This window comes from Odocoileus virginianus, chromosome 21 (assembly GCF_023699985.2).
Source record: "Odocoileus virginianus isolate 20LAN1187 ecotype Illinois chromosome 21, Ovbor_1.2, whole genome shotgun sequence".
Classification (NCBI taxonomy): domain Eukaryota; kingdom Metazoa; phylum Chordata; class Mammalia; order Artiodactyla; family Cervidae; genus Odocoileus; species Odocoileus virginianus.
Genome location: NC_069694.1, coordinates 28,625,804 through 28,652,268, shown reverse-complemented (window position 1 = coordinate 28,652,268; position 26,465 = coordinate 28,625,804). Strand labels below are relative to the sequence as shown.

The 26,465-nt window shown below is 39.7% G+C and overlaps 1 protein-coding gene across 1 annotated transcript in view; it reads left to right on the top strand.

The window, feature by feature from the left end:
• The window catches only part of GPRIN3 (GPRIN family member 3), a 77,970-nt gene extending 55,010 nt beyond the window's left edge, over positions 1–22,960 (top strand). Inside the window, exon 2 of the mRNA XM_070452137.1 lies at positions 12,096–22,960. Coding sequence (XP_070308238.1) covers positions 12,211–14,529 — 2,319 coding nt within the window. The 5' untranslated portion in view covers positions 12,096–12,210 and the 3' untranslated portion in view covers positions 14,530–22,960. The remainder of the gene's footprint in view (positions 1–12,095) is intronic.
• The last annotated feature ends 3,505 nt before the right edge of the window (positions 22,961–26,465 follow it).

Here is a 26,465-nt window from a genome sequence, read left to right as displayed (position 1 = left end):
TCTTAGGGATTTTTTTTTTTAACTATCATCATGTTTTTGTCTTACTTGTTGTTTTACCTAACAATATGTTTTGGACTATTCCATATCAATATATAAAAGTTTCCTCATTATTAAATCTGACTGCTTATATAGCAAAGAATCTGCCTGAAACTCAGGAGACCCCTGTTCAATTCCTGGGTTGGAAGATCCTCTGGAGAAGGGATAGGCTACCCACTCTAGTATTCTTGGGCTTCCCTTGTGGCTCAGCTAGTAAAGAATCCTCCTGCAATGCAGGAGACCTTGGTTCAATCCCTGGGTTGGGAACCATCCCTGGATTGGGAACATTCCCTGGAGAAGGGAAAGGCTACCCACTCCAGGATTCTGGCCTAGAGAATTCCATGGACTATATAGTCCATGGGGTCACAAAGAGTCAGACACAACTGAGAAACTTTCACCTAGTTGAACTTATATGGACGTGCCATAAATTTTGTAACTAACCTGCTCCCTACTAATGGATATTTAGATTGTATCTAATCTTTTGCTATTTCTTGCAGTGAAAAACCTTGTACATATATCAATTAGTACATGTATTTTACTCACAATTACCTAAGGTGAAATTGTTGAGTCAAAGTGTATTTGACCTTGTATCTTTGATACATAGTGCCAAAAAAAGTTGTACTAATTTGCATTCTCAAAAAAAAATTTGCATTCTGACAGGTAGAATATGAAGAACACTATGTTTGACTTGAGAGCAGAAAATTCTATCATTAATTCATATGTACCTGGAGTAAATTCAAAGGCTGTCACATCCACTCATGGTATTCATTCTGAAGATGCTGCTTTCTATCCAAGTGGATACATTTGTCTCCTAGATCAGTGGTTCTCAACTGGGGACAGTTTTGCCTCCCAGGAGACATTTGGCAAGGTCTGGAGACATTTTTTATTACCACCAAAAGGAGGTGGAGGTGCTGCTAGGGTACAGGCACAGGACCGTCATTCCTCTGTCCCTCCCCACAAAGGGTTATCCGGTCCAAAACATCAGTAGTGCAAAGTAGGAATATCTACCATAAATCAATGTCTACATCCTCTGGATTGTATTAAATAAATCTTACAAAACTGCAGCTCCTCAACTCTGTAACCAAATGAAATAATGAGACATCTGTGCTTTCATAGTACATTTGCTTTGTTTCTTTTCCAACATTTATGTTGTATTGAAATTAATGATTTACAGGAACTGTGAGCTCCTCAGAAAAGATGAATGTATCTTATATATATCTGAATATCCAGCATCAAAAGTTACTCAATTTATTGAATGAGTGAATGGATATAAAAGTACTTTCTAGTTGTCTCATTGTGACTTAAAGTGTGACTTATTTTATATATTTATTTTTTTACTCTTACTTGCTCACTTTCTCTTACTTTCAGTTTTCTTCAGACTTACACAAGTAATTTTTTCTAGTGGACAGAGAAATTGTACTAGGAAGTGTCAGCTGAAGAAGAAGTATGGGCCCCTCCCCTGGCTTAAACTTCTATAAACTCTGGTTTATTACTACATCATTAATCACTTAATTATAGACTAGCCTGGTCATTTATAGCTTTGGACTGAATTTGTCTTGTCTCCTCAAATGGATTTAAATCTTCTGAAGGGCAAAATCAAAAATTTTAAGGACCTCAGTGAGGCCTAACTTAGGACTTTACAGACTGTAAAGTAGGAAAGTGACAGGTTGGTTCATCTTTTTCGCTAATCACAACTCAGACCTCACCCAAAGAAGATTCTGACCTCAACAAGGAAACTACTCCTTCTCAAGAGCAGAACACCCATGGGAATTCTCTCCAAGTCCTGTGATTAGGGCTCTGTGCTTCCACTGAAGGGGGCACGGGTTCGGTCCCTGGTGAGGGAACTAAGACCTTGCATGCAGTGCAGCCAAAAATAAATAAAACTAACCATTTAAAGAAAGAAAGAAAGGGGAAAAAAAAGAGCAGAGTATCCCAAACTCTCCCAGACATGCAGGTCAACAGCAGAAGGTCTGTGCCGCAAGGGATCCATCGGCTTCCTCACTTGGCTTTCTGCCTCCTTCCCACCTTGTTTTCTAGGAGAGGATGAAACAGGAGGAAAGGGAGCAGGGCATGACCTTTGAAAGAATGACATGGCCATAGGGACATGACAAAGACAGGTTAGAACCAGCCAGGTCCAAGACGGCGCAAGATTCGACTTGCAGTAAACCTTGAGCTTCATCACAGGCTAATTGTAATATATTAGCATGTAAATGACATGCCCACCAGCGCCATGACAGTTCTGAGGCGGAAGAGAAAAGGCCAAGAAGTGGGCGGTGGCCCAGTTCCTAGAAATCCCTGCCCCTTCCCCCAAATAGTTGGTACAGTCCTCCCACTTCTTACCCTATGAAATGACTCAGCCCATAAAAACTAACCACGCCATATTTTGAACTTCTCTCTTTCTCTGTCTCTCTCTGTCCCTCTCTTTCTCGCGCACTCTGGCATTCTCTCTCCTTCTGAAGTGGCCCACACTCCGCCTGTGTGTGGGCTGATAAACAAATCCACGTCGTACCTATAAGTTCCTCTGGAAATTCTTTCCCAGGTAAGCAAGAACCTCAAATCCACTGGCCTTAAGAAGAGCCCTGACTGACGGTTGGGGTCAGTCTCTTTTCACATCTGTGTCCGGTCACCACAAATCCTGCCATCAGACACTTTTCATTGTCCGATTAAAGGCCCCAGTGTGACTTGAAGTAAATGGCCAAAATCACTAGTAAGCTTTCCTGCCGCTGGGGGCTAGCTGCGGTCTCTGCACAGCAGCCCACTCCAGGGCTGCCACACGTGGGGAGGCACGTGGCCAGAAGGGAGATGGGTGGAGCCAGAGGCCAGGTTTTAATGAGACGCACCTGTGTGGGTGGGGGAAGGGTGGCCGCAGGCCTGCAAGGTCAAACGAAGCAAAGACAAAAATCCTTGTTTGTAACGCTCCGTGGCGCTAATGGATCTTGGAGAAAATCCGGCTGCGGGACAGCTTTGATCCTGTCTAACAGAGCAGTTTAAAATGCAAATGCAAAAAAAAATGCAAATACTGACTGCTGGGTTTATTTCAACAGCTTGTTGTTTATCTACCTTTTAGCCCTGAGATCCTGTTGCCTTCTCTTTCCAGTTAAGACAAGCTTGCAACTGAAGACCTTCAAAGCTGAGTTGCAGAGAAAATATTCAGATTCAAGTATCTAGAAAGCAAGCCTAGTAAATGATAAGAGACAGCTTGATTAGGAAAAGGTTTTTAAAAAAAAAGGCAAAACAAATGTTTAATCATTCTTCCCTAGAATAGATTAAGTTTAAATATTTTTAAGACGTTTTTGAAACAGCAACTTTGATATTTAGATACCTTAGATACTTAGGTATCTTAGATATTTATAGAAATGATCTTGGGTAACTTTAGATATTTATCTCCACAGGTGGGACAGTGGAGCTACTGAGGGGTTAATTTTTGAAGGTTACTAAAGCTTGAGTCTTGACTTTGCTGAGGAAAAAAACCAAAAAGGTCACATTTCCTACATGATCTGAAAAGAATAGAGCTCACTATTGTGTTTATTTTCAAGTTAGCTAAAACTTTCCTCTTCAAATGATGGTGTTTGGTCAGGGGTTTGGGAGAACATATTGTAAACTTCTTTAAGTTTTGGGACATTTAAGTTGGCTTTCTGGAAATAGATTGCATGGTTTCTACCTTATTAGATAAATTATTCCAAAATAATATTTTTAAATGATAATAGTTCCTAATTGTGTATCTGTTATTCTCCAAGAACCAGCAGAGTGTTTAACGTCTTTAAGCTCTGTAATAATCCTGAGGCAGGTAAATTCCATTTTGTGACATTTTTCTAAGGCCTCAGACAAAAGGATATTAACGTGCAGTCTTAGAAAGTTTTCCAGACATGAATTTCCTAAAATTATCTACGTACATGTATGTGTGTGTGCACATATGTGTTTCTAGAAAGAGTACATAGTTTTCATCAGCTTCTCAGAAAACTGTGACCCTTAATGCATTAAAATTGGATAAATCATTATCTAGAGCAGGAATTTCTGTGTTGCCTAGTCTACCTCTATTACCCTGAGCTAGTATATGGTTTCAAGGCTATGTTTTCTGAGTTTTCTCTTGTTTCTTCATTGTCTGACTATGCTTCTTTCTTGCCCAGGTCATTGAGCTTGCCTCTAGAAGAAATGCCCATCTTTTTCCTGTGTAAAATTGGTTAACAGCTTGGACTCTGGGTTTGCTTGCTTGCATGACCTTGCCTCAGCTTCCAGTTCTGCAACATGGAACTCAGAGTAGGACCATCCACCTGGAGTTGTTCTGAGGGCCAAATAAATTCACATAAAGAACAATGTTTGGAATATAGAGAACAGTAAGGGAGTGCTTGCTATACTGTGTGCTTCTAATCAGTTGTGAATTTAGAAGTCGTCTTTTCAAATCATATTTGACAAAAAGGAAGGATATATTTAGGGTCTTCATTCTTTTTAAAGCCCATTTTTACTTCTTTGTTTTTGTCCAGCCCTGCTTACCATGGAATTCAGTGAGATCACAAGCCATGCATTTGTTTTTCTGAAACACTGTGGAACAAAAGAAAAGCTGAATAGGGAAGGGATGCAGCCCGTTTCTCAGGTGCCTTTATTAAAATGACCATTATAACCAAAAGTCTGGGACACTGTTGTTGGCGCAAAGCAGAGACTGCCTGTCTCTTGAGCCTTCTGATTGACTTTAGATGCAGTTCGAAGGGAAGAACCAGTTTTTCAGCTGATATCTTTGAAGAGTGCATTTGAGGCAGCTATTAGTGTGAGGGTATGATTTTTTTAAAGAAAGAAGCAGCAACTGCTTTTCCTAGCCTGTGGGTGTTTTCCTGGGACTGAATCACCTCCCCTTAAAGCTGCGCGCTGGCAGGATCTGCTGGGTTCAGAATGCAAATGATCTAGGCAAGGGTTCCAAGTAAAGGGAGCAAATAAAATCGGATTGAATAGGAAGCCAGATGACATTTTTTCTTTATCCTTTTTTTGAGGATTAACAGTCTCTTATCTCTCACCCCACTGTTCTCCAAGGGTCTTTGTGATCATCCATCTGATGGCTGCAGTCAGATAAGTGTAAACAGGGACACCAGGGTCCCTGTGACACTTTCTTAATGTCACTAAAGAGATCTGATGACATCCCGGAGCCCTTGTTCTAGCAGCGCAGAGGTTAAGTGGGCAAAGGTCATTGCTGCCACAGGATTGTCACCGTGATCTGTAGCATATTGGCATCTTGCTGGCCCAGGACTGCCAAGCCTCTCCCCATTCTTTGCATCTGATGCTCTTCCCGCCAGAGCAGCTTTGGAGGAAGTCACAAAAGGCAGCAATTCCCTGCTGCCCGTCTTATTAAGCGTGGGTGTCTGTTATGAAAATAGGCAGCAGGGCTGAGTAGTGGAACCCACTATTTTCAGAATGAGCAGTGGCGGTGTCAGCTTTCAACAAGTCAAGCTTTTCATAAAGTGACCAGTTATGAATGCCATTGTAGTCGGTGTTAATACCATCCAAGCTGCTGCTAAGTTGCAAACCACTTACAGAAAGAAGCTTCCCTCTCCTCTGAAAATACTTTTCTTTCCCCTCTGTTTTTACGTTTTCTTTCCAGAGTTAGAGATAATAAGGAAGCAGCATAGAAGGAGGCCAGGTATTACCATTCATAAGAATTCAATTCAACAGGAATTAGATTGGTCTCAAGTCAATCTCTGGGCCTCAGTTACCTTCCCTGTAAAAAGTCAGTGGTGTTTACCCTGAAGCCTTGCTACATTGCTGGAACAAGGCTTTAAATCTTTGTTCATAATTTTAAAGGCAAAAGCACCAAAGGGACCTGCTGTCAAAAGTCCAGTTCTCCAACAGACTTAAAAACAAACTGACTTAATGATACCATCAGCTTCTGTGGAATTCATGCCCAATTCATAAAGAAGTCATAATGCCCCAGAGAGTCTTGTAAGAAAATTCTTATTTGCTGCTGCTAATGAGATGATAAGGACTCCTTCCTTTACTAACCTCAAGTTGGGCTCCTGTGAGTCCATTTCTTAATTAGATCTCAGTCTTGGGCTTCCCTGTCTGATCTTGCAGAGTCCAGTTTTAACAATCCTGCTAGGTCAATTTAGAGAGAATACTCTCCCACATGATATCTGGTCATTCTCAATTTGTTGTTGTTCAGTCGCTAAGTCACATCTGACTCTTTGCGGACCCTATGAACTGCAGTATGCCAGGCTTCCCTGTCCGTCATTATCTCCTGGAAGTTTGCTCAGACTCATGTCCGTTGAGTCGGTGATGCCATCCAACCATCTCATCCTCTGTCGCCCCCTTCTCCTCCTGCTCTCAGTTCCCAGCATCAGAGTCTTTTCCAGTGAGTCATCTCTGTGCATCAGGTGGGCAAGGTATTGGAGCTTCAGCTCCAGCATCAGTCTTTCCAATGAATATTCAGTTGATTTCCTTTAGGATTGACTGGTTTGATTTCCTTGCTATCCAAGGGACTTTCAAGAGTCTTTGCCAGCACTACAGTTCAAAAGTATCAATTCTTTGGCACTCAGCTTTCTTTCAGTTCAGTTCAGTTCAGTTCAGTCGCTCAGTCATGTCTGACTCTTTGCGACCCCATGGACTGCAGCATGCCAGGCCTCCTTGTCCATCACCAACTCCTGGAGCTTACTCAAACTCATGTCCATTGAGTCAGTGGTGCCATCCAACCACCTCATCCTCTGCTGTCCCCTTTTCCTTCCGCCTTCAATCTTTCACAGCATCAGGGTCTTTTCAAATGAGTCAGCTCTTTGCATCAGGTGGCCAAAGTATTGGAGTTTCAGCTTCAACATCAGTCAGCCCTTCCAATGAACACTCAGGACTGATAAGCTTTCTTTATGGTCCATCTTTCACATCCATACATGACTACTGGAAAAACCACAGCTTTGACTATATGGACCTTTGTCAGCAAAGTGATATCTCTGCTTTTTTATATGCTGTCTAGGTCTGTCATAGCTTTTCTTCCAAGGAGCAAGTGTCTTTTAATTTCATGGCTGCATTTACCATCCGCATTAATTTTGGAGCCCAAGAAAATAAAGTCTGTCACTGTTTCCATTGTTTCCCTATCTATTTTCCATGAAGTAGTGGGACCAGATGTCATGATCTTAGTTTTCTGAATGCTGAATTTTAAGATTGTTGCCTTCAGCAACAGTCCCCCTACCCTTGATGTCTCTTCTTAAATCATTTTCCATCCACTGACCCGCCCCCACCCCACCCCCATTCACACAAACCTACTCCTTGGTTATAAATCCCTACACATTTTTGTGTATTTGGAGTTGAACACGGTCTTTCTTTCCTCCTGCCATGGGCTTTACCCCTATTGCAATAGCATAAATGAAGTCTTCCTTATCATTTTAACAAGTGTCAGAATAAATTTTTCTTTCACATAGATCCAAGTCTGCACGCGTACTTAGTCGTGTTCGTTGTGTCCAACTCTATGTGACCCGATGGACTGTAGCCCACCAGGCTCCTCTTTCCATGGGATTCCCCAGGCAAGAATATTGGAGTGGGTTGCCATGTCCTCCTCCAGGGCATCTTCCCAAACCTGTGTCTCTTAATGTCTCTTGCATTGCAGACGGGTTCCTAAGCACTAGTGCCACCTAGGAAGCCCCAGATCAAAGTTTAAATATGAGGTTTTTTTAAAGAGGCTAACACTTCTTTGGTGCTTAACATGAGCCAAGACATTACTTGTTTTAAGAGCTAAGTCTATTCCTCACAACAGCTCAGTGAGGCTGTATTATTATTATTATTATTAGCCTCAATTTATGGATTACACTGGGGCCCTGAGATGTTAAATCACTTGCCCAAGCACACAAAGCTAGAGCTATGTGTTGGAACTGATATGTGGTGGAACCCAGGGGGCCTTGCCTCAGGGTTCATGTTCTTAAACACAATGCCAGACTCTCCTCGGAAGACTGAAAATTAGGTTGGGAAGTCTACTGTGTCAGTGCTCTTAAAACAAAGCTCTCAAACTTACCTGTCCATAGGAGCCAGGGTAAATTATGCAAAGCAGTGAAGCAGGCTAGGTGAGGAAGTGTTGTGTGGAGTCTGGAATGCCCCTGCCCTCTACAAAGACTGGCCTTCACATCGCCACCTTCTGTTGGTATCTGGAAATGCATATCTTCTGAGGTTGGCGGGGGAGGCAGAGTAATGGAAGAGAGAAATAAGGATTTTTCTGAATGATCTCTTCAATAGACAAAGAAAGGGAAGAGGAAAAGGGGAACGGAGAGAGAGGGGAAGAGAAAGGAAATGGAAGGGAAAGTTGCGCAAGAAACACACACAGCAGACCTGCAGAAGGAATTTATTCAGTCTGTGGGCCACCTCATTTAATAACCTCATTTCTAGATGTTATTAAATCTTATCACAATGGAATCCTGCTGATTTTAAAGACTTACTCCTCACTCTAAACCATCAAGTAATTACATTTTTTAAATTACCTATTTGTGTAACCTATTAGAGACTGTAGATTTCTGCTATTTAGTTGGAGAGGAAACAAGCAAAAGGAGGAGAATTGTTTCTTGAGGTTAAGCAGTCTGTCCAGGGCTCATGGAGATGCAGTGACAATTACAATAGCAAATATGTTTCAAGTAGTGTTGATTTCCTATCTACTCATGAATCAAGAGATTTCAAATTACGTGTGTTAACCAAGCAATCTGGGCTTTTCTTCTTGAATTGATGGATGATTTAACTTCTACTGACAAAGCAAACAAAAAGAAAATGTTCTTTTAAATGTAAACTAGTATAATCACCTATCTGTGGGAAATGGAGATCAACTTGGTGACTTCTGAGATTTCAGTGCAGTCCCTCATCTTTCCTAAGTCTTCCAACCTTCAGTTGCTGGACTCTGAGGTATTCATATTTTACAGTCCTCTCTGGCAAGCCAGGCTTCTTGGCTCCAGCCATATAACAAGAAGATGTTCTGTCCCCTAACCTGGTGTTCTGACCTTCCAAGTTTAATAGGAGGTGGCCAATGGACTTGTTTTTAATTATTTAAACCTGCATTACAGATATGTAATCCAGTCTCATAAATAAGATACAACTATTTTATTTCCAAAAATAGCACTCTTTTAAATAGTGTTTTCACTACTATTTCATGTCATAGCTTAAATTTGCTTATTATTTTGAAGTTTGGCAAGACTTAATAATGGCCATTTTGGAGGGAAATGGGATCGATTAACACCTTTTTGTGCACAAGGTTCTGCACTGTGTCCTGAGGTGTGAACAAGAAAGAATCAATAAGATTGTCCCCTTCCCTCCTGGGACTTGAAGGACTTCTGGAGAAATGAGACATTTATACACAAAAACAGTACATGAGAAGCACAGTACAAAGAGAGAAGCACAATACAAAGAACACAGATGGCAATAGCTGTAGAATTTTGAAAAGAGAGAGAGGGATTTTATGACTTAAAGGCCTTAGGAGCCTTCAGAAAGGATGGGGTTTAAGTGGGGTTTTGAAGAACAAGTATGCTTTTTGAAGACGAGGAGGTCAGAGAGTAGTACTCTTTAGTACTACTTTAGTACTCTTTAGTAGTACTCTTTAGTACAGACGCCAAAGAGGCAGAGGGAAAATAAGCTGGGGGCACAACAAGTGTCTGCAACAGAAAACTCTAGAAAGGAAGAAATGGAACATAAACCTGGGGAAGAGGTTTGAAGGAGCAGAAAGCCGTCAAGACCGAGGATGGGAAAATATTTAACCCATCAATATGAATAGTGCAGTTAGAAGGAAGAGCTGTTTGGGAAAGAAGATACATTGGATTTATTGTTAAATGTCATAATGATTGAGCAATCAAGTACCATTGAACCAAAATACAAAAGTATTTATTTTCAAAATCTGGGTGCAACCAGATTGACCTTTGCCTTACTTTGACCCTAAAGCTGGAGTTACGATTGTGCTGTTTGATTTATTATCCATCACATGCAAAAAGTAGGATCTTTGAACTTTGGACCTGAAAGAGCCCTTAGAAATCATATAATTCATTTTGCCAGTGAGTTAATTTGGGGTGCAGAAAGATTAAGTGATTCCCATGGGGTCATAGAACCTGTGAGTGATAGAAGTAATATTAAAACAGTCATCTGCTAATTTCTGAACCATTGCTTTGTCTTCATCACATAGTCTGGTTATTCTTTCTAGAAAAATGTTTATGCATAAACACACATGAATAAATTTTCATATATACTTTTAAAGATTCAGTTATACTTGTTAAAATCCAAAATTTTCCCACTTTTGGATACCTGCATCTCTTTTTCCCTGTTTCTAAGTCACAAAAGTCCATTTGCCACCAAATATGTCTCATTATGTATATTTTTGGAATTTATATAATTATACACAAATACACATAACACATATGTATATAGAGTTTTAGGTCATTGTTTTACAGAAATGAAAAAATATATTCTTTTATGTACCTTGCTTTTCTCATTCAACCACACCCTGGTGAAATTTCTCCCAAGTGAAAAGTTATAGCCTCATTAGCTATTTATTTTAATGGTTGTATAATGCTTACTGTACAGCTATATCATGATTTATTCTGCCTCTCCACCTATTTAAGGAGACCAGCTTGAGTTTTTTGCATCTACAAATAGTTCTTCAATAAACACGTGTGCATGTGTTAGTCACTCAGTGGCGTACAACTCTGTGATCTCATGGACTGTAGCCCACCAGTCTCTAACCACAGAATTTTCCAGGCAAGAATACTAGAGTGGGTCGCCATTTCCTTCTCCAGGGGATCTTCCCAACCCAGGGATTGAACCCGAGTCTCCTCCATTGCAGGTGGATTCTTTACTATCTGAGCTACCAGGGAAAGCTTTTTTAATAAACATACTTGTATATTTATCTACACATGTTGGTATTTCATTTCTGTTGATAGGATCACTGAGTGAAGGACATGTGTATTTTTAGTTTTAAAAGCTAAACTACTTCCCTAAGGTGCAATAATACACATTTGCACATACAATTAATAGAAATACTTCCTTTCAAAAAAAAAAAAAAAAGAAATACTTCCTTTCACAAGGTCTTCCCAGGCTATGGTGTTACAACATTTTTTAAAAGTTTTTGCAAGTGCAGTGGGTTTAGAGTAAAATCTCATTGTTTCTTTATTTGCATTTCTTTGATTACAAATGAATTTGATCATCTTTTCATCAGGTTCTTGGCTATTGGATTTCCTACCTTATAAATTGTGCTTCCATATCTATTTTTCCAATGGATTATTTTGTCTCCTTATAAGTTAAGAACTTCTACTATATTTCAAATATTTTTGCCTGTCCTCTGGGTTGAAAACACATTTTTGAACCTATTGTATCTGTTTGTGTCATCTTTTGCCATGCAAAAGTTTTGTCATTTTTTTTAGTCATCTGGCTGATGTTTTCTCTCATAATTCTGGGTGTATTTTCTGCCTTGCCTAAGAAACCTACCTACCTTGTTCATAGATATATTTATGAGCCTACGTTTTCTTAACAGAATTTTTAATTTAAATATTTATATTTTAACCTTTAATCTCTCCATGTCTATCTAAGATGTATTTTTGGAATTGGTATAAGAGAGAGTTTTCTTTTCTTTCAGATGACTAAAGAGTTTGCTAGCCCCTTATATTATCCATTCTTTTGTCACTAAACTGAAATGCCTCTTTTGTCATATATTAAATCCTCATTTTATATCTGGATCTATTTCAAGATAATCTAGTCTACATATCTGTTTAGACTTATTTCTTATTTTAATACTTATTCATTTGATACAGTTGCTTTATAGGATTTTCTGATATCTGGTAAATCAGATTACACAAATGACTTGAAGTAGTTATCAAGTGCATATGTAAGTATTAATGTGTTAAAAGCCTATTTTCTAGACAGCAATAGGATGAAGCAGAAACACACCAAGATAATACTTGTATAATTAAAATAATTGTTCCATCATCTTTCTTCCAAAGATCTGTATTTATATCAACAGTTATGGAAAGAAAAGCTTTCATGTGCTTATGAGATCCTATACAAGTGACAAATTGGTATAGTTTCAACCCTCAGATACTGTACTGTATTAATGATACTGTTTCCTTGATTCACAGATTGGTCCTTCAGAGGAATCACCCCTGATTGCATCTTCACTTTGAACTTCGGCTGCTTCCCTATAGGAGTGCTGTCCAGGTGTGAGCTCCAAGGTTTTTCCCGGAGAGAGATTCCATGGGGACTGTACCTGACCCTCTGAGATCAGCCAAAACATCCCTGATTGCAGCTTCCGGAGAAGAAGAGGACCGGGGTGAGGTGCAGGCTGCCTCGCCCCAGCCTCAACCAGAAGTCCTACATGAGAACACCAATGGCCTTTCCAGCACTCCTGCAGAGCCAGACCGCAGCCCCAGGACAGCTGCCAAGGCCCTGATGCAGGCCGGTGAGCATGTGCCCACGCAGCCAGCCATGTCCTCTCCTGACATTGTCGGTGAGGTGGGGAAGGCGTCTCCCACACTCAACTCTCCTGGCAATACTCAGCTGTCAGCGGGCAGAGAGCCCACAGCACCAGCCCTGTGTTCTGCAGCAGGCAAGGATCTGATATGTGCAACGTTTACAATGCCAGCCAATCAGCACATCCACCCGGTTGTCCCAGGCAACCAGCCCAACGCCAGCCCCCCATCAGGGCCTGAAGATACCCTGGTGAAATCACAGAGAACTGCAGATGGAGGGCAACCTGAGAAGTCAAGCTGTCCAGTGGGGGTCATCTGTGGCAAAGATCAAGTGCCCTGTGATTTTCCTTCTCAAGAAACAATGCAGGGAATGGTGCAAACTGAAGATGCAGCAGCCAGGGCATTCAGTCCTACTTCCGCTGCTGTAGGTGGACCCAGAGCAGAAAGGCAGCAAGCTGTCTGCACTTCCCAGACCAGGTCCTGTGGCTCTCCAGCAGGAGAAGATGGATGTTCTGGGAACAAACCGCCCTCTGCCACCACCTCAGACACCCAGGCCATGACTTCGGTGATTCCTCAACCATCTCACCTCCCTAGCAACGGATCGAGGTTTCCTCCAGATCCAGAGAAGGTGCCGCTGGCAGCACAGCCTCAAGTGTCAAGGTTTAAAGAAGCAAGTACGATGACCAGCCAAGCTGAACATGAGATCAAGAAAACCCCACCCAGGGCTCAGCAAGATGCCGAGGTGCAGGCAGTGGCCAGTGTCGAGAGCAGATCGGCATCCACCAGCCCCAGCATCCTCACTGCATTCTTAAAGGAAACCCCTGCTCCAGAGCGGTTGGAACAAGAGCAGCTGCGTGTCATCTGCCACGGCAGCGCGAGCCGCACGCTGGAGCTGTCTGAGAACATCCTCGCCCCCCGGGAGGCGGGTGAGTGCCGTGACCTCATGCCAGCGGTGCACATCCAGACCGCTGCGGCTGTTTCTGCAGCTTTCCAAGGAGAGAGTAAATCAGGGAGCCTACCAGCGGAGGTCCTTAAAACCCCAGCCGTCAATGCTCAGGCGATGTGTAAAGAAGACGGGAAGTCAGCGGGAATGACCCTAGCGGGGCCAGAGCTTACCTTCAGACAGCTTTCGGGTACTAGTTCTACCTCCCTGAAAGCTAGCCCCAGTGACCAGCCTTCTCTTAGCGCAGGACGTCAAGTTGAAACAGGTCACGGGTTAGGGAAGTGTGAAACGAAGCCATCTGAGTTGGCAGTGGCAACCACCGGTGGCCACAAACCAGACCCCGACTGCAAACTCTCCGACGCCAGTGGCCCTGTCAGCAGAGCCAACCAGTCCAGGAGCTTGGATCTCACGAATCAAGGGGATGCAAGAGAGAAGAAGCTTGCGTCTCCTCAGATAATGAAAGAACAAGAATCTCCTGGCATCGATATCCTGGAGGTGAGGGCAAGAGCAGAGGCCAAAAGCCTACTGCTCAATCCTAAATCTCCAGAAAGTGGAGGCGTGGCATCAGCCGCCAGCCCTACACCCTCCCCAGTTAGAAGGAGCCAGGAGGGCACCGGGGAAGAAACCAGACAGACCAAGACGGCCGCCAGCCTGAGCCTGCCGTCAGACGCCATCGGGGACTCTAGTCCTGGCTCTGGCAAAAGGACCCCTTCTCGCTCCGTCAAAGCCAGCCCCCGCCGGGCCAGCCGGGTCAGCGAGTTCCTCAAGGAGCAGAAGTTAAACGTGACGGCTGCCGCCGCCCAGGTGGGACTCACGCCAGGGGAGAAGAAGAAGCAGCTGAGTGCCGACTCCAAGCTCCAGCTGAAACAGTCCAAGCGTGTCCGGGACGTGGTGTGGGACGAGCAGGGCATGACCTGGGAGGTGTACGGCGCTTCGCTGGACCCGGAGTCCCTGGGCATTGCCATACAGAACCACTTACAAAGGCAAATCAGGGAACACGAGAAATTAATCAAAGCTCAGAGCCGGAGGTCCATCTCCTCAGATACTTCTTCTAATAAAAAGCTCAAAGGCAGGCAGCACAGCGTTTTCCAGTCCATGCTGCAGAACCTGCGACGCCCCAACTGCTGCATTCGTCCTGCTCCTTCCTCTGTGTTAGATTGAAAAGGAACGTGTCCAGAAGCCCTTGGATACTGCTACAGGCTTCAGAGGTGTCCATCTGTCTATGTCAGAGCTTACTTAATTTTTTTCTGAGGGACCAGGAAGAGAAAGCATTAACTCACAGAAATTGCTACTAAGAATTGCAGGGTCCTTTGCTGGGGCTCCATAAATAAAAAATAACATTTCAATTTGAAAGGAAGTGAAGAAGTAAGCTTCACTGAAGGTTTACAACCTTAATTAAGAGGAAATAACACTCACTGTTTTTTTTTAATATGATGTTTTTAGAATAACATGCTCATTACACATGTGTCATTTTATATTACTGCCTCAATTTATCACACTATGGTATTTCCATTAAAACCCCTCTTTATATTAAAAGTAGCAAAGACACTGTTAGCAAAAACAGTTATACTTTGTAGTCCATTGCAATAAGAATGCTGATACCACACAAAATTTAAGTAGGTGACGAGAAATATGGAAAAAAAGGGAAACGAATTTGACTCATTCCTCAGCTAGAGGATATAAATAAAAGTACTTACATGCATACAATGCCAAATATGAAATAATATTTGTAACATCTGCATATAACCCTTTTTATAAACCTTGTTATACCTGTTAATAAATGTAAGAAAGTTATATCAGGAAAAAAGTTAGTAAACCATTTGAATACTGCCCACATAAAACATGAATTTCTGTATATACATTTTCCTGCACTAAGGGCAAGGGTCATCTCTGTGATTGTGTTTAGATTAAATTGATATTTCCTTGCCCAAGAGGAAATACATGTGACTGAATTCTTGAAGAGAATTATCATATTATTGATAATACTGAATTTTATGTTGTTCAGCTGTCTCTAATAACATTCTGCTGAGAATGTTAAGTTTCTGGTAAGGAATTATAAATAGCCAATTACCAAACACTCCTTTTTTTGTGTTGAAAAAAGGAAAGTCTCCTGAGTAACAAAAACAACAGGTTTAATTGTGGCTCCTGTAAACAGGATGCAGTTTGTATTTTTGTTTTGATTTGGTTCGGTAGCTTCTAATAGAAAATGTAGTCAAATAGAAATGAGCTCCCTTGTTGCTTTTATATGCAGACTAATATCATCTAATTGCTTAAAACTAATCTGTGGTAAAAAGGTAACCTCTTCAAGCCTATTAATTTTAAGAGAAATACCATCATATCTCATCCTTCCAACCCTTTAAAAGAAGCTGCCTTTACTAAAACATCATTTGAACTTTGGGTGGGCTTAGTCCTTGAGAATATAAGCACCTGTTTGAGCTGAGCCCTCACCTGTCTCCATTATGGAAGCGTGTCCTTGGGGCCCATGAGTGTTTTGCAGGGCACTGGCTGGGGTGACCATCAGTGGTTGAGTGGGGCTAGTGGGGAAGAGATCAGTGAGCCCTGGATATTGTTGGTTTCCACGTTGCATTTAGAGAATGAGTCACTGTTAGTGATGAAGGGGCGTTGGCTGCTTTCTCTAAACTCACCACCTTGATGAGCCAGGAAAGGATTGTCCAGCTGTGTACTCTCTCTCCAGAGGTTCATAAATGCCATTTGTGTAGTAAATGCAAAGTTTCTATTTTTTTTTTATAATTTGGATTCTCTTTTGCAGATTCTGAACATATTGCGGGAGGATATCATACCTAAACTTTAACACCACAAGCTACATCAGACATAAATTAGTCAATAGTCATCGATTTCTTTCAAAGTAATTGGACTGTCTATGAAGCCTACATAAGTAGACCACAGAGCCATTCTCAGAGTCAAAGCCAGAGAATGGCAATTACAGTTGTTAGAATTGAAACTTCCAGTGAATTTTTTAATAAAGCACATGTTTGTTTCTTACCAGTTGGCCTCTACTAAGAAGGCTATCTAACTAGAAATTACCATCAAATTAGCAGCCAAAATTATTATTAATGAATTGAGTCTCAAACTCTCTCTTTGGGCCTTAAATACCCATTGGCTGTAGTGTTCATGTCACTTCTGTAGGAGATGCCTTTGCCAGAGTTTAACTTCCCTCCTGTCTCGCTCACTGTCTGTCTCCCTCACACATGCTGTGTACACATAGCGAACACACTCTGTACACAGTGGCAGCTGTCAACAGTACCCACTCCAGATGGGTGGGCCCAGGTCACCCGCTGCTCCAAACTGGCCAGAACACACTGTCCCTGCATTAAAATGGGAGAAAAGGAAGAATTTAGCATCTGGTAATAATATTAGTTTTCATGAGATTGGAGTAACCACGTGATTTATGAATAGTGAAAGGAAACAGAGGCCAAAGAGCGTTGTAGACATTGTTGTCATCACACATTAGAAGCAAATTAATAAAATTCAATAAATTGAAACTTGATGTGTGCTAGAGTCACTTTGGTTTTCCTGGGGACTGAAACTAACCTTTACTTCTTAATCTTTAATTTTTCACTTTCAATCTCTACCACACTCTAAAGATTGTCACAAAATGTTACAAAAGCTTTCTTCTCACTTACTAAATCTTATAGAAGGAAAAGTCCTGAAAAGGAAAAGTCCTGGTCACAGAAATAGCTCATCAAATAGATAAATAAGACAGGAGCCTATTCAAAACAGTGGTGTTTCTGCATTATGATCACCCAAAGACTCTCAGGATAAAACCTTGTTTTGAACATGCTCCTTCACTTGGATCTATGACACATACACATTCAGGACATCATCTGTGATTCCTTAGGTTCATTCAACAAATGAACTTGCAAAACAGTTTTCATGGCAGACTATTTGAACTTGCTCTGCTATTCGTTACCTGCATGGCACACACAGTGTTGAAAGCTGTTTTTGTCCTTATTTCTTTTAGTTATCTTTTGGTCCTTTTAAATGTATTTTAGTTGTTGAAATAAATAAATAAATTAAGTAAATCAGTATAAGATATTTTTTAAACCAGCAGCAAAAAAGAGGTGACTTAGGCCATCCAGATGTTTAACATGTGAAGATATGTACCCAGTGAAAATTTTTAATTTAAATTCCGATTTTTCTATTTTATGACTACAAGAAAAATGTGACCACTTCAACTGTCATGTATCTATTTATCTTCAGCGTTTTTCTAATTATGTCTTTCTGGATTATTACCCTTGATGCCACAGACCAACTACTTTACATACACTGAAATCCTAATTAAGCTTTGTGTTTTGGATCAGTGGCACACATTAAACATTTTGTTAGGCCACAGTGGACCAGAAACCTTTTTGTTTGCATCCAAAATGAAATATTTATAAAAAATATTACTGTGTTTTCCTACCTTGACAAGTCAGCTATATTGAATATAATTTGATTTTTGATGATCTTTAATCTTTAGAATGGTCTAATATTTATTATTTTGGATATCAGTGTTCTCCATCTTATAGGTTAAATATCATAACTGGAATAAATTGGACTGAATATGCATGTGTACCATATACCCTAGAGGTTGAATTTTGGAACCAAATTCTTAATGAGAGCTTGTCATCTTAAGAAAGCAGAAGAGGAAAATTGCTTTGGGTTGCATCTAAGAGTATTAAGGTTTTTATTGTTCTAGCTTATTCTGATAGTCTTCCTCTCATCTCTGGGAGTTCCTATCATTTGGGAAATATCTGTATATACCACATGAAGACTAGAATATGATGTGACTTTAAGATTTGTTTACAGAGGACCTATATGAGTAGGCTGTTAATGTAAATTGTTTGGCCTCTGTTGTATCCTCTTTGTTACTGTTTTGCTTCCAAAATGTGAGAAACTGTTTCTTCCTCCTACATATTGTGCAAGTGTTTAACAACTTGTCCATTTCTAGTACCACGTACTTTACCACAGCCCTTGTCTACTTTTTAAGAATCAATATAAAGGAAAACAATACATTAGGATAAGGTTTGCATATATATGTGTGTGTGTTCTTACTGAATATCACAAATATCACTTGTAGCCTTGTGTAGGCCTCTACGTGTCTGATTTACTGATCATCTACAATGCTGCCATGGAGATGACGCTGTTTACTCTCTCCAGCTTTGTCCTAAGCGGTATTTGAAAAACGGAGCCTGTGAACTTCCCTCTGTGATAATAATGCAGTGAACTCAGCAGTATCTTGGATAAATAAACTGACCATCTTGTTTCTAACGCTGTTCTGTCTACACACTGAACCAGAAGTCTTTCCCTCCTCTGCCTCAGTGCTTGCTATTTTATATTCCCATCTGAGCATTTTGTTTTCTGTTAGCAATATTCTTGGTTCCATGTGTGGCCCTTTGGGTTGAATCTCCAAAGGTGGATCAGCTGCTGCCACCTGGCAAATAACAGGTGACATGCCAAATCTCCTGTCCAACTTTGTAACTTTATCCTTCTTAATGAAATTCTGCAGCCAGCTGAGTAGTTATAAATGTCATTGTGCAGACACATGGGCTGAAGGATATCTACAACATTTTAGACATTTTTTTTTTTTGCAAAAGGGGAAAAAATTAGTCTTGTAAAGACTGAAACAGATTTCTGTGAACTTTACCCTACTGTTGGAAAAAAAATGAATTCTCCTTGGCTACAGAAATAAACTTGATTTGCAATGACCAAGGACATAAATGAAGATGGAGTGAAGTGGAAAAATTCTGTCTCACAAATCGGTGACATCTACCAGAGTTCATTACTGCTACTTTTAACTGTGAACATTCACCAGCTAAACTACTCACTTGCCACAACCAAATAACCTCTCTCAAAGTAAATCCAGTACATTGGTATATATGTGTAGATAGAAACAAATAAAACAAAACAAAAACCCTGAAAAATTATTGTTGGCTGTTAGGTAAATCAAGTTGATAACCAAAAGGACATTTAAATAACGGCAAGGCTTGGTGAAATGACTGTGAAGGCCAGAATAGTGCAACAATTTGTTATACCCAAGTCTGGTGTGTTTTTCTAAGACCCAAATATCTCAGCTACTCATCCTGAGAATAAAGACTGTTGATAATGAAATTAAAGTCAAGCAATAATGTGCCAAAAAGAGGCAGTTATACCACCAAGTGCGTCTATTATGGGCACACCATTATATAATTACGCTTTGCTCCATGAAGACTGACCATAACCCACGGGGTAAAATAAGCAAAGGCATTATTTCTGCTTTCTTGCTGGAAAAGCTTATGTAGAAGCTCCATAACGAGATACAGCACTAGTGAACATTAGATCTTATGGTTAACAGCTCTGTTTTAATATTAGTCAAGACCAAAGGAATCACCAAGAGTCTTGTTAGCTTAAAATTCAAGACAGCTTCAACCAGAAACGTGATTGAAATGGAAGGTTAAATGTATAGTAATTACTCTTCCTGGACACTAGCCTTTAAGAAAGCAATTCAGTTAACTCTGCCTGGAGGATTACCAGATTTTAGCTATGAAAAAAATGGGTTCTAAAATAAGGAATAGCTAAAACATGAATACTCATATCAAAAGTGGCCTGAAATAATGCTTTACAGAATTGATGTTGTATCTACATACAACATTTAGTGTTTCTAAATACTAATTCTTCACCAAGTATTCTTTTGGGTTCAAGCTCGAAATCAACTGACTGGAATAAAGATCACATATTTTACACTTTAGAAAAAGGTACTGATGATCAACCAGCATGGTGATAACTGTGATGACAAATACCCTAATGATTTAAGTGTGGTAAAGAGAATTGAGTGGGGAAGAAACACTACCTTCTTTCTCGATCTTTTAAGATATGGGAGGCCATCTGCTTATTTCGGAGTGAAAAGGATAGCTTGCTTTTTGACCTTGCTGCTAGCATTATTCTTTGTTCCTTTAAAAATTAAATTATTTTTAAGCAAAACTTTCAAGAAGTTAAACATTTTTTATGGTTCATATTGTTTTTGTGTAATGTATAGAGCAAACCATGAAATAAGCAGAAGGGGCTTACCCATTTAGACTTCTTAGCATAACCACATCTTTGAGTCAGTTACTTTGTAAAATGTTTTCCATCATTTTTGATGTTGGTAACTTGGGAGATTACAGTATTATTCTCACACTCCCCATTCCCTAGAGGGTTGGAGAAACTAAGTCTTGTTTTTAAAGACATCTGGAAATACCTTTCCCAGGTATTTGAGGAAGGTCATCAGGGCCTGAAAACCCAAGAAGGAAATATACTAACAATTACTAAACTTCTAAATGTATTTATCTCTGCTGTACTAACATGTAAACACTATATTGTGCATTACCCTGTAGCTGGTTGTGGTACATCAGTACATTTTGTAAGTATGTACAGTCTGTGAGCAGTTGGTTTTCTATTTTTATGTGTAGGGAAAAAAAAAACAACACTCTGCATCCCATTTTAAGGCCAAGTTCTGTCATCAGGTAGGCACATGGCCGAAAGTGAATAAAACCAACAAAAGTGTGCGTGTGTGTTAAGTGACAGAATTTGTCCTTTCACTTTTGAAGGTCAGAAAAGGCTGTTGTTTTCTTCTTTTAATCATCTCCCAGAGTAGATAACATAATTGTCACAAAGGCTGAATGCAGTCATCAGAACATTGGCCTGTTACCAAATATGCCAGGGCTAATTCCCCATGCCATTAGTCACAGGTAAGGTCAGTTCTTTGACCACTGGATTGATTTACATTCCTCACACATCTTCTCTGTGTTGTGTGATTAGGATGTACATACTATGGGTGTGATTGTGTACATACCTTGTATGAATTATCTAAATTCTCAAAGCAGTGGAAATCAGGAAGAAGAAACTGTTGTTCAAAAGCCTCAAAAGGGCTAATCAATGTGTATTTTCATTTTCTATACATAAAAATGTATACATAACTGTAAATAGCTTACCCACATATATATGCACACATAAATTCATTTTATTCATACTGGTACATTTAAATGAATCACAAATTAAAACAACTAATTGAAAACTGCATCTTTTCATGACTGGTTTCACACGGATTGATATCAGATTAGATGCTCCCCAGTTAATGGTGTTACTCCCTCGTAGCACATTTGGCGCTTAGGAAAGCCCAGTCCCACTGAGTCACGAAAATCTAAGTGATATTTTACTGAGACACAGACAGGTACTTGAGCAGCTTCAAAGATTTAGTGCTGTTCTTTAAGTACCTAATTTTATATCTGGAAATGACAAACACTGGGGAAAACCAATTATGCTTCATAGACTCGATTTGTGCGTTTAGTGACATGTTTATTTGCACAGGCTCATAAAAGCTCTACATTGTAGAGCTGTATCCCTAGATTTCAAAAGAGTATATAGTCACTCGAGGTGAAACATGATTGCAGGCATTCTTCTCTTGAGATTGGCAAAACAATGTTTAGCAACACCAAAGAAAAGTCAAAGTACAGATTTTATTTTTAAAAGTTACAAATGATACTGGTAGAATAACAGGATGTTAGCAATTGGGATTTCCTTAAAATGGACTCAAATAAATGACTGTTATTGACAATAGGTGACACTGTGTGGACTAGATAACGAGATTAGAGTCATTAGCCCACAAATGTCAATACTGGACAACAGTAGTCAATTTATCACAATTCCAGTCAGTGAATCCATGTTGTTTTAGTTTCTCTCATTTCTTCGAAAAGGAAGTACTCTATTAGACATCAAAAAGTCTGATCTGGTCCTTAAAACCTAATATGATTTGATCCTGATATTTTGACACTAATAGTTATGTTGACTGGATATTAGGTTGAAGTTATGAAAAGAAATACCAGAATTTCCATCAACAGAAAACTATGTGGCAAAGTACAAATATAACCATTTCTGAATAGAAAGTCAATGATCACATTTAATAGGTACTCATATTTTAAAGATTGAAATTGCCATCTTTATATCTTAGATTAAAAATGTTAAACACCATAAAAACACTATAATTACAACTATACCTAGCTGTGTTTTTAACTACTAAAAATGGATGTTATAAAAGCATACATGAAATTTTGATGTCAATATTTACTGTTGCTTAAAAGATAAATTTAAATTTATGTAATTATTTTGGAAGTCATGTATTAATTTAAGTGCCAACCAGAAAAATTATAGATGTCAATATAAGAATTATTTATGTGTGTATTCAGTGGAGAAAGACCAAAAGTGTAGTATGATGTTAAATCACTGAAGAAACAGTAATAAAGTGAAATTCCATTTATGAATCTAAAGTTATGTCTTTTCATGTTGCCTATAGACAAAGGTCATTAAATTGCTTATTTAAGAAAGTCCCCATCCTCTGTAAACTGACCTATCAATAAAATGTCATTACCTAGGAAAAAAGATGGAATGTTATGATTTACATGAGGATAGATCAAGATTTTGAAATTACCTACACATCCACCCTCATTTTGGATTTGAGTTTCGAATGGATGAATGAATGAAATTCAACTGATGACTTAGTTTTATCCTAAAAAAAAATGTCAAATATGATTTTGTTGCTTTTTTTCACTTTCCGTAATAAACGTAATATAGATTAAGAGATACAGTCTTTGTTTTTTGTTATTATTGCTTCTGCCATTGCTGGCAAAGTTGTTCCTTAGCCCTAGGATGTTTAGAATCAATTGATTTTCAGTGTGACACACTTCTGCAGTGAAGCTGAAAGTATTTACACTGAAAGTATCAATTCCTTTAATTAAAATAGAATTCCCATGCCTGCAGCTCATCCGAGACAGTGGTTTTTCCTGCTCTGCCTGGCACAGTGGTATGTGTATACGTGCCCATGTGGCTGTCCATGTATGAACCTTTGCTCAGTGAGAGGTGATGAGAGGTTGATGTTCATGGAAATATAGGAGGAGGTAGGGGGCAGGGTACATCTACTCTTATGGAAGCATAGAAACCTATATTCAAGCTTATATTGTCTCATGCCTCTGCCCATGGCCACCCAGGTGTGTTGGGGGGGGGTTTCAGCTTTTCTGCCCGCTCCTTGGTAAATAAATCAGCATCCTGCAGTTTATGTTCCCAGAAGGAGACAGAAAACCCAGCCATGGCCTTAAATCCAGTTTAACCATTAATAAAACTAACACTATAGTTAGATCCCTTTTTGCCTCCTTGAATCTGCGTTCAATTCATTGAAGAACTGGTGAGTTGGATAGATATAACATTTATGAACTCCAAGGCTCAGATGGGAAAGAACCTGCCTGCATTGTGGGAGACCCAGGTTTGATCCCTGGGTTAGGAAGATTCCCTGGAGAAGGGAATGGCAACCACTCCAGTATTCTTGCCTGGAGAATCCCATTGACAGAGGAGCCTGGCAGGCCACAGTCTGTAGATTCACAAAGTGTCAGACATGACTACCACTTTCACTTTCTTTCAATCCTAAGAAATGATTTAGTGAACTTTCCATGAACCTTAAACAGTGATTGTTTCAAAGCTTCCAAGGGCTTTGCTCTCCATCCAATGATTATATGTATAAATACACACTATTCCAGCCTAAAATGATGTCCTGGGGCTGCCATTATCTAACTCTTGAACACTGAGACATTCATTTTGGCAAATGAAACTTCATACATTTCCAAAGATATAAATGCTATTTGTGGAGAAGTTAGATGATGCAAGGATCCTCAGGAGGGCTGAGATGTTTTATCTTATGCCTGTAGCTGTTTATGTGCCACCAGCAGGCATTCCTATCATTAGGTGCCATTTACAGCCAACTGTTCTCACACACCCACATCTTTAATGTTAAGTAATAAACACAAAACAGCCTTAGCATAATCTGGCTTCACTGGACTGACTGTGAATTCAAAATACTTATTTCTTGTAAAGAGTACACCTTTTGTAAACCAAACAGGAACTCTTTAAGTCTAACATATATTCTTAATGAACTCATGAATACCAATATTGTTTAATTTCTCTTAACACCATTCTAGACTATCAGTAAGCTAAGTTACAGAGTTCTAAGTTCTTTAGACTCTTTGAATCATCTTAATGTCCTATAGCCAGATTAATATCATACAGGACTAACATACTAGAAATTCATATTACCAGGATGGAAGCTGCAAGTGCTCAAAGAAATTTCTGGTGGGAGTACTGGCTTCCCAGGGATGATATTTTCCTATGCCTTTTTTTTTATTATTCCCACTGACACCTCTCAATCAAACTACACAAGAACCTTGGCCTGTCATTCAAAAAAAGAAAAAAAAAAAAAAAACCCTAAGCAGAATGTCACTGTCAAAGATATTCTAAGTGTTTAGAAGCAAGATAAGACTTCTTAAAAGGCTGAAAATATTTGCTTATTATCTGTGTTCTTTTTGCCTAAAGTCAATACAAAGAGTAATGATCAAGGGCTAAATATTCTTCTACATATATTTCCACCTTGGGAAGTATTGTATAAAATTGCACATTTTTTCAGGGTTGGATACTTGAAATGGATGTTCAAAAAGATATCATGGTAATTACCCAGGCTTAGAACCAAAGAATCCTGGGTTCAAATTTCAGCTGTAAAACTAAATTTTTGGCCCAGTCACTTAATCATTTTGAGCTTCAGTGAGTTCACCTGTGAAATGAAGATAACAATACTTACTTTGCAAAATTATGAGGATTAAATGACACAGGGAGAACAAATGTTAGTTTCTCCGTCTACTCCTTTGAGTTTTGTATTTTTTGCTTGAACTTTACCATTAGATTATTAAAAGGCTGGCATTTTGCCGCTTTCTTCTGTCTAATAAACTTTTTAATAAATCTAGAAAAGCACTAAGACTGGCTTAAATAAGACTATGACATACCTAAATTGTCACGTTAAGCATATTTCCCTTTTTGCTCAAAACATTAAGGTTAACACTATTCCAATGTTTAGAGTTATCAGATCCTTAAGAATTAGTAAAAGATTTTGATTAGTTTAACTTTGTCACATCAAATATGATTTTTAAAACATAAAGTTAAATGCTAATTAAAATATTTCCAATTCAAAAAAGGAGCAAAGGGGAGAAAAAATTGGTAACTTTACACGAATATTTGAAACTTAGATATGATAAAAAAGATTCCAAATGCAAATTAAGAGAGGTGATATAACTGACAAAATATTGGAATCTAGAAAAATAGGAAGAACACCTACAAACCAGTTACAAAAAGATGAATACAACAGAGAGAATCATCAAACTGCACAAGCAAGCATCATGAACGTATGAAAATATGCTCGACTCCACTAACAAATCTCTACCCCTCACAGCTGAATGCTGTTGGAGGAAATCTTCCAGATTTACAAGGGCTGAGTTAAGAGCTTTACATGCAAGAGTAGGAGGAGAGTACTTCACCTGTATTTAAAAAAAAAAAAATCTGCAAGTTGGAGAATCCTGGAGATGTGTGCATGGGAGGGAGGGAGAATCAGTGTGTGCGCATGCATGCACCCAGAAACAGCACATGTTTGCATGTATGGGAGGCAGGGGCACGGGGAGAACTCTTAAAAGAATCCGCAGAAGGCCCACCAACATAGGTTCAAATAAGCCCTTGTCAGAGAGTACAACACTCAGCAAAGAATGAATTTTCCTGATCCCCTCTGTTCCTACCTCTCCCTGGTCTTCATCCAGATTATCTGGCAGAAATACAATCTTTAAGGGGATGTGGAAGCAAAAAGCCAAATCATAACCCCCTTCTTCGTGTGGGTCTATGAGGCTGATAAGGAGGGAACTTCCAGTTATAAACAGAATAATGATTATTCCATGAGACTGGGCATTTAAAATTTGCATTTGCAATTTGAATGAACTATGCCTGCTGAATCAGGGAGGGTCCCCAAAGCTGAAACAGATGATGTCATTAATGATGACCTTGCCACCTGATGGAAAGCTTTGTGTGGACAGAAAATACTGGAAGTTCATGTGACTGAGCCCTGCTACCTGCTTGGCCTCTGAAAACAACTGCATTTGACTGCCACTAGTCCAGAGGCTCCAAATCTACCCCGGATTTTAGAAATTGGCGACATCAGACTTTGCATAGGTCGTGGAGGCAGGGTCCCAGGTGATTCCTCTTCCATTTATCCAGACCCACTGAGG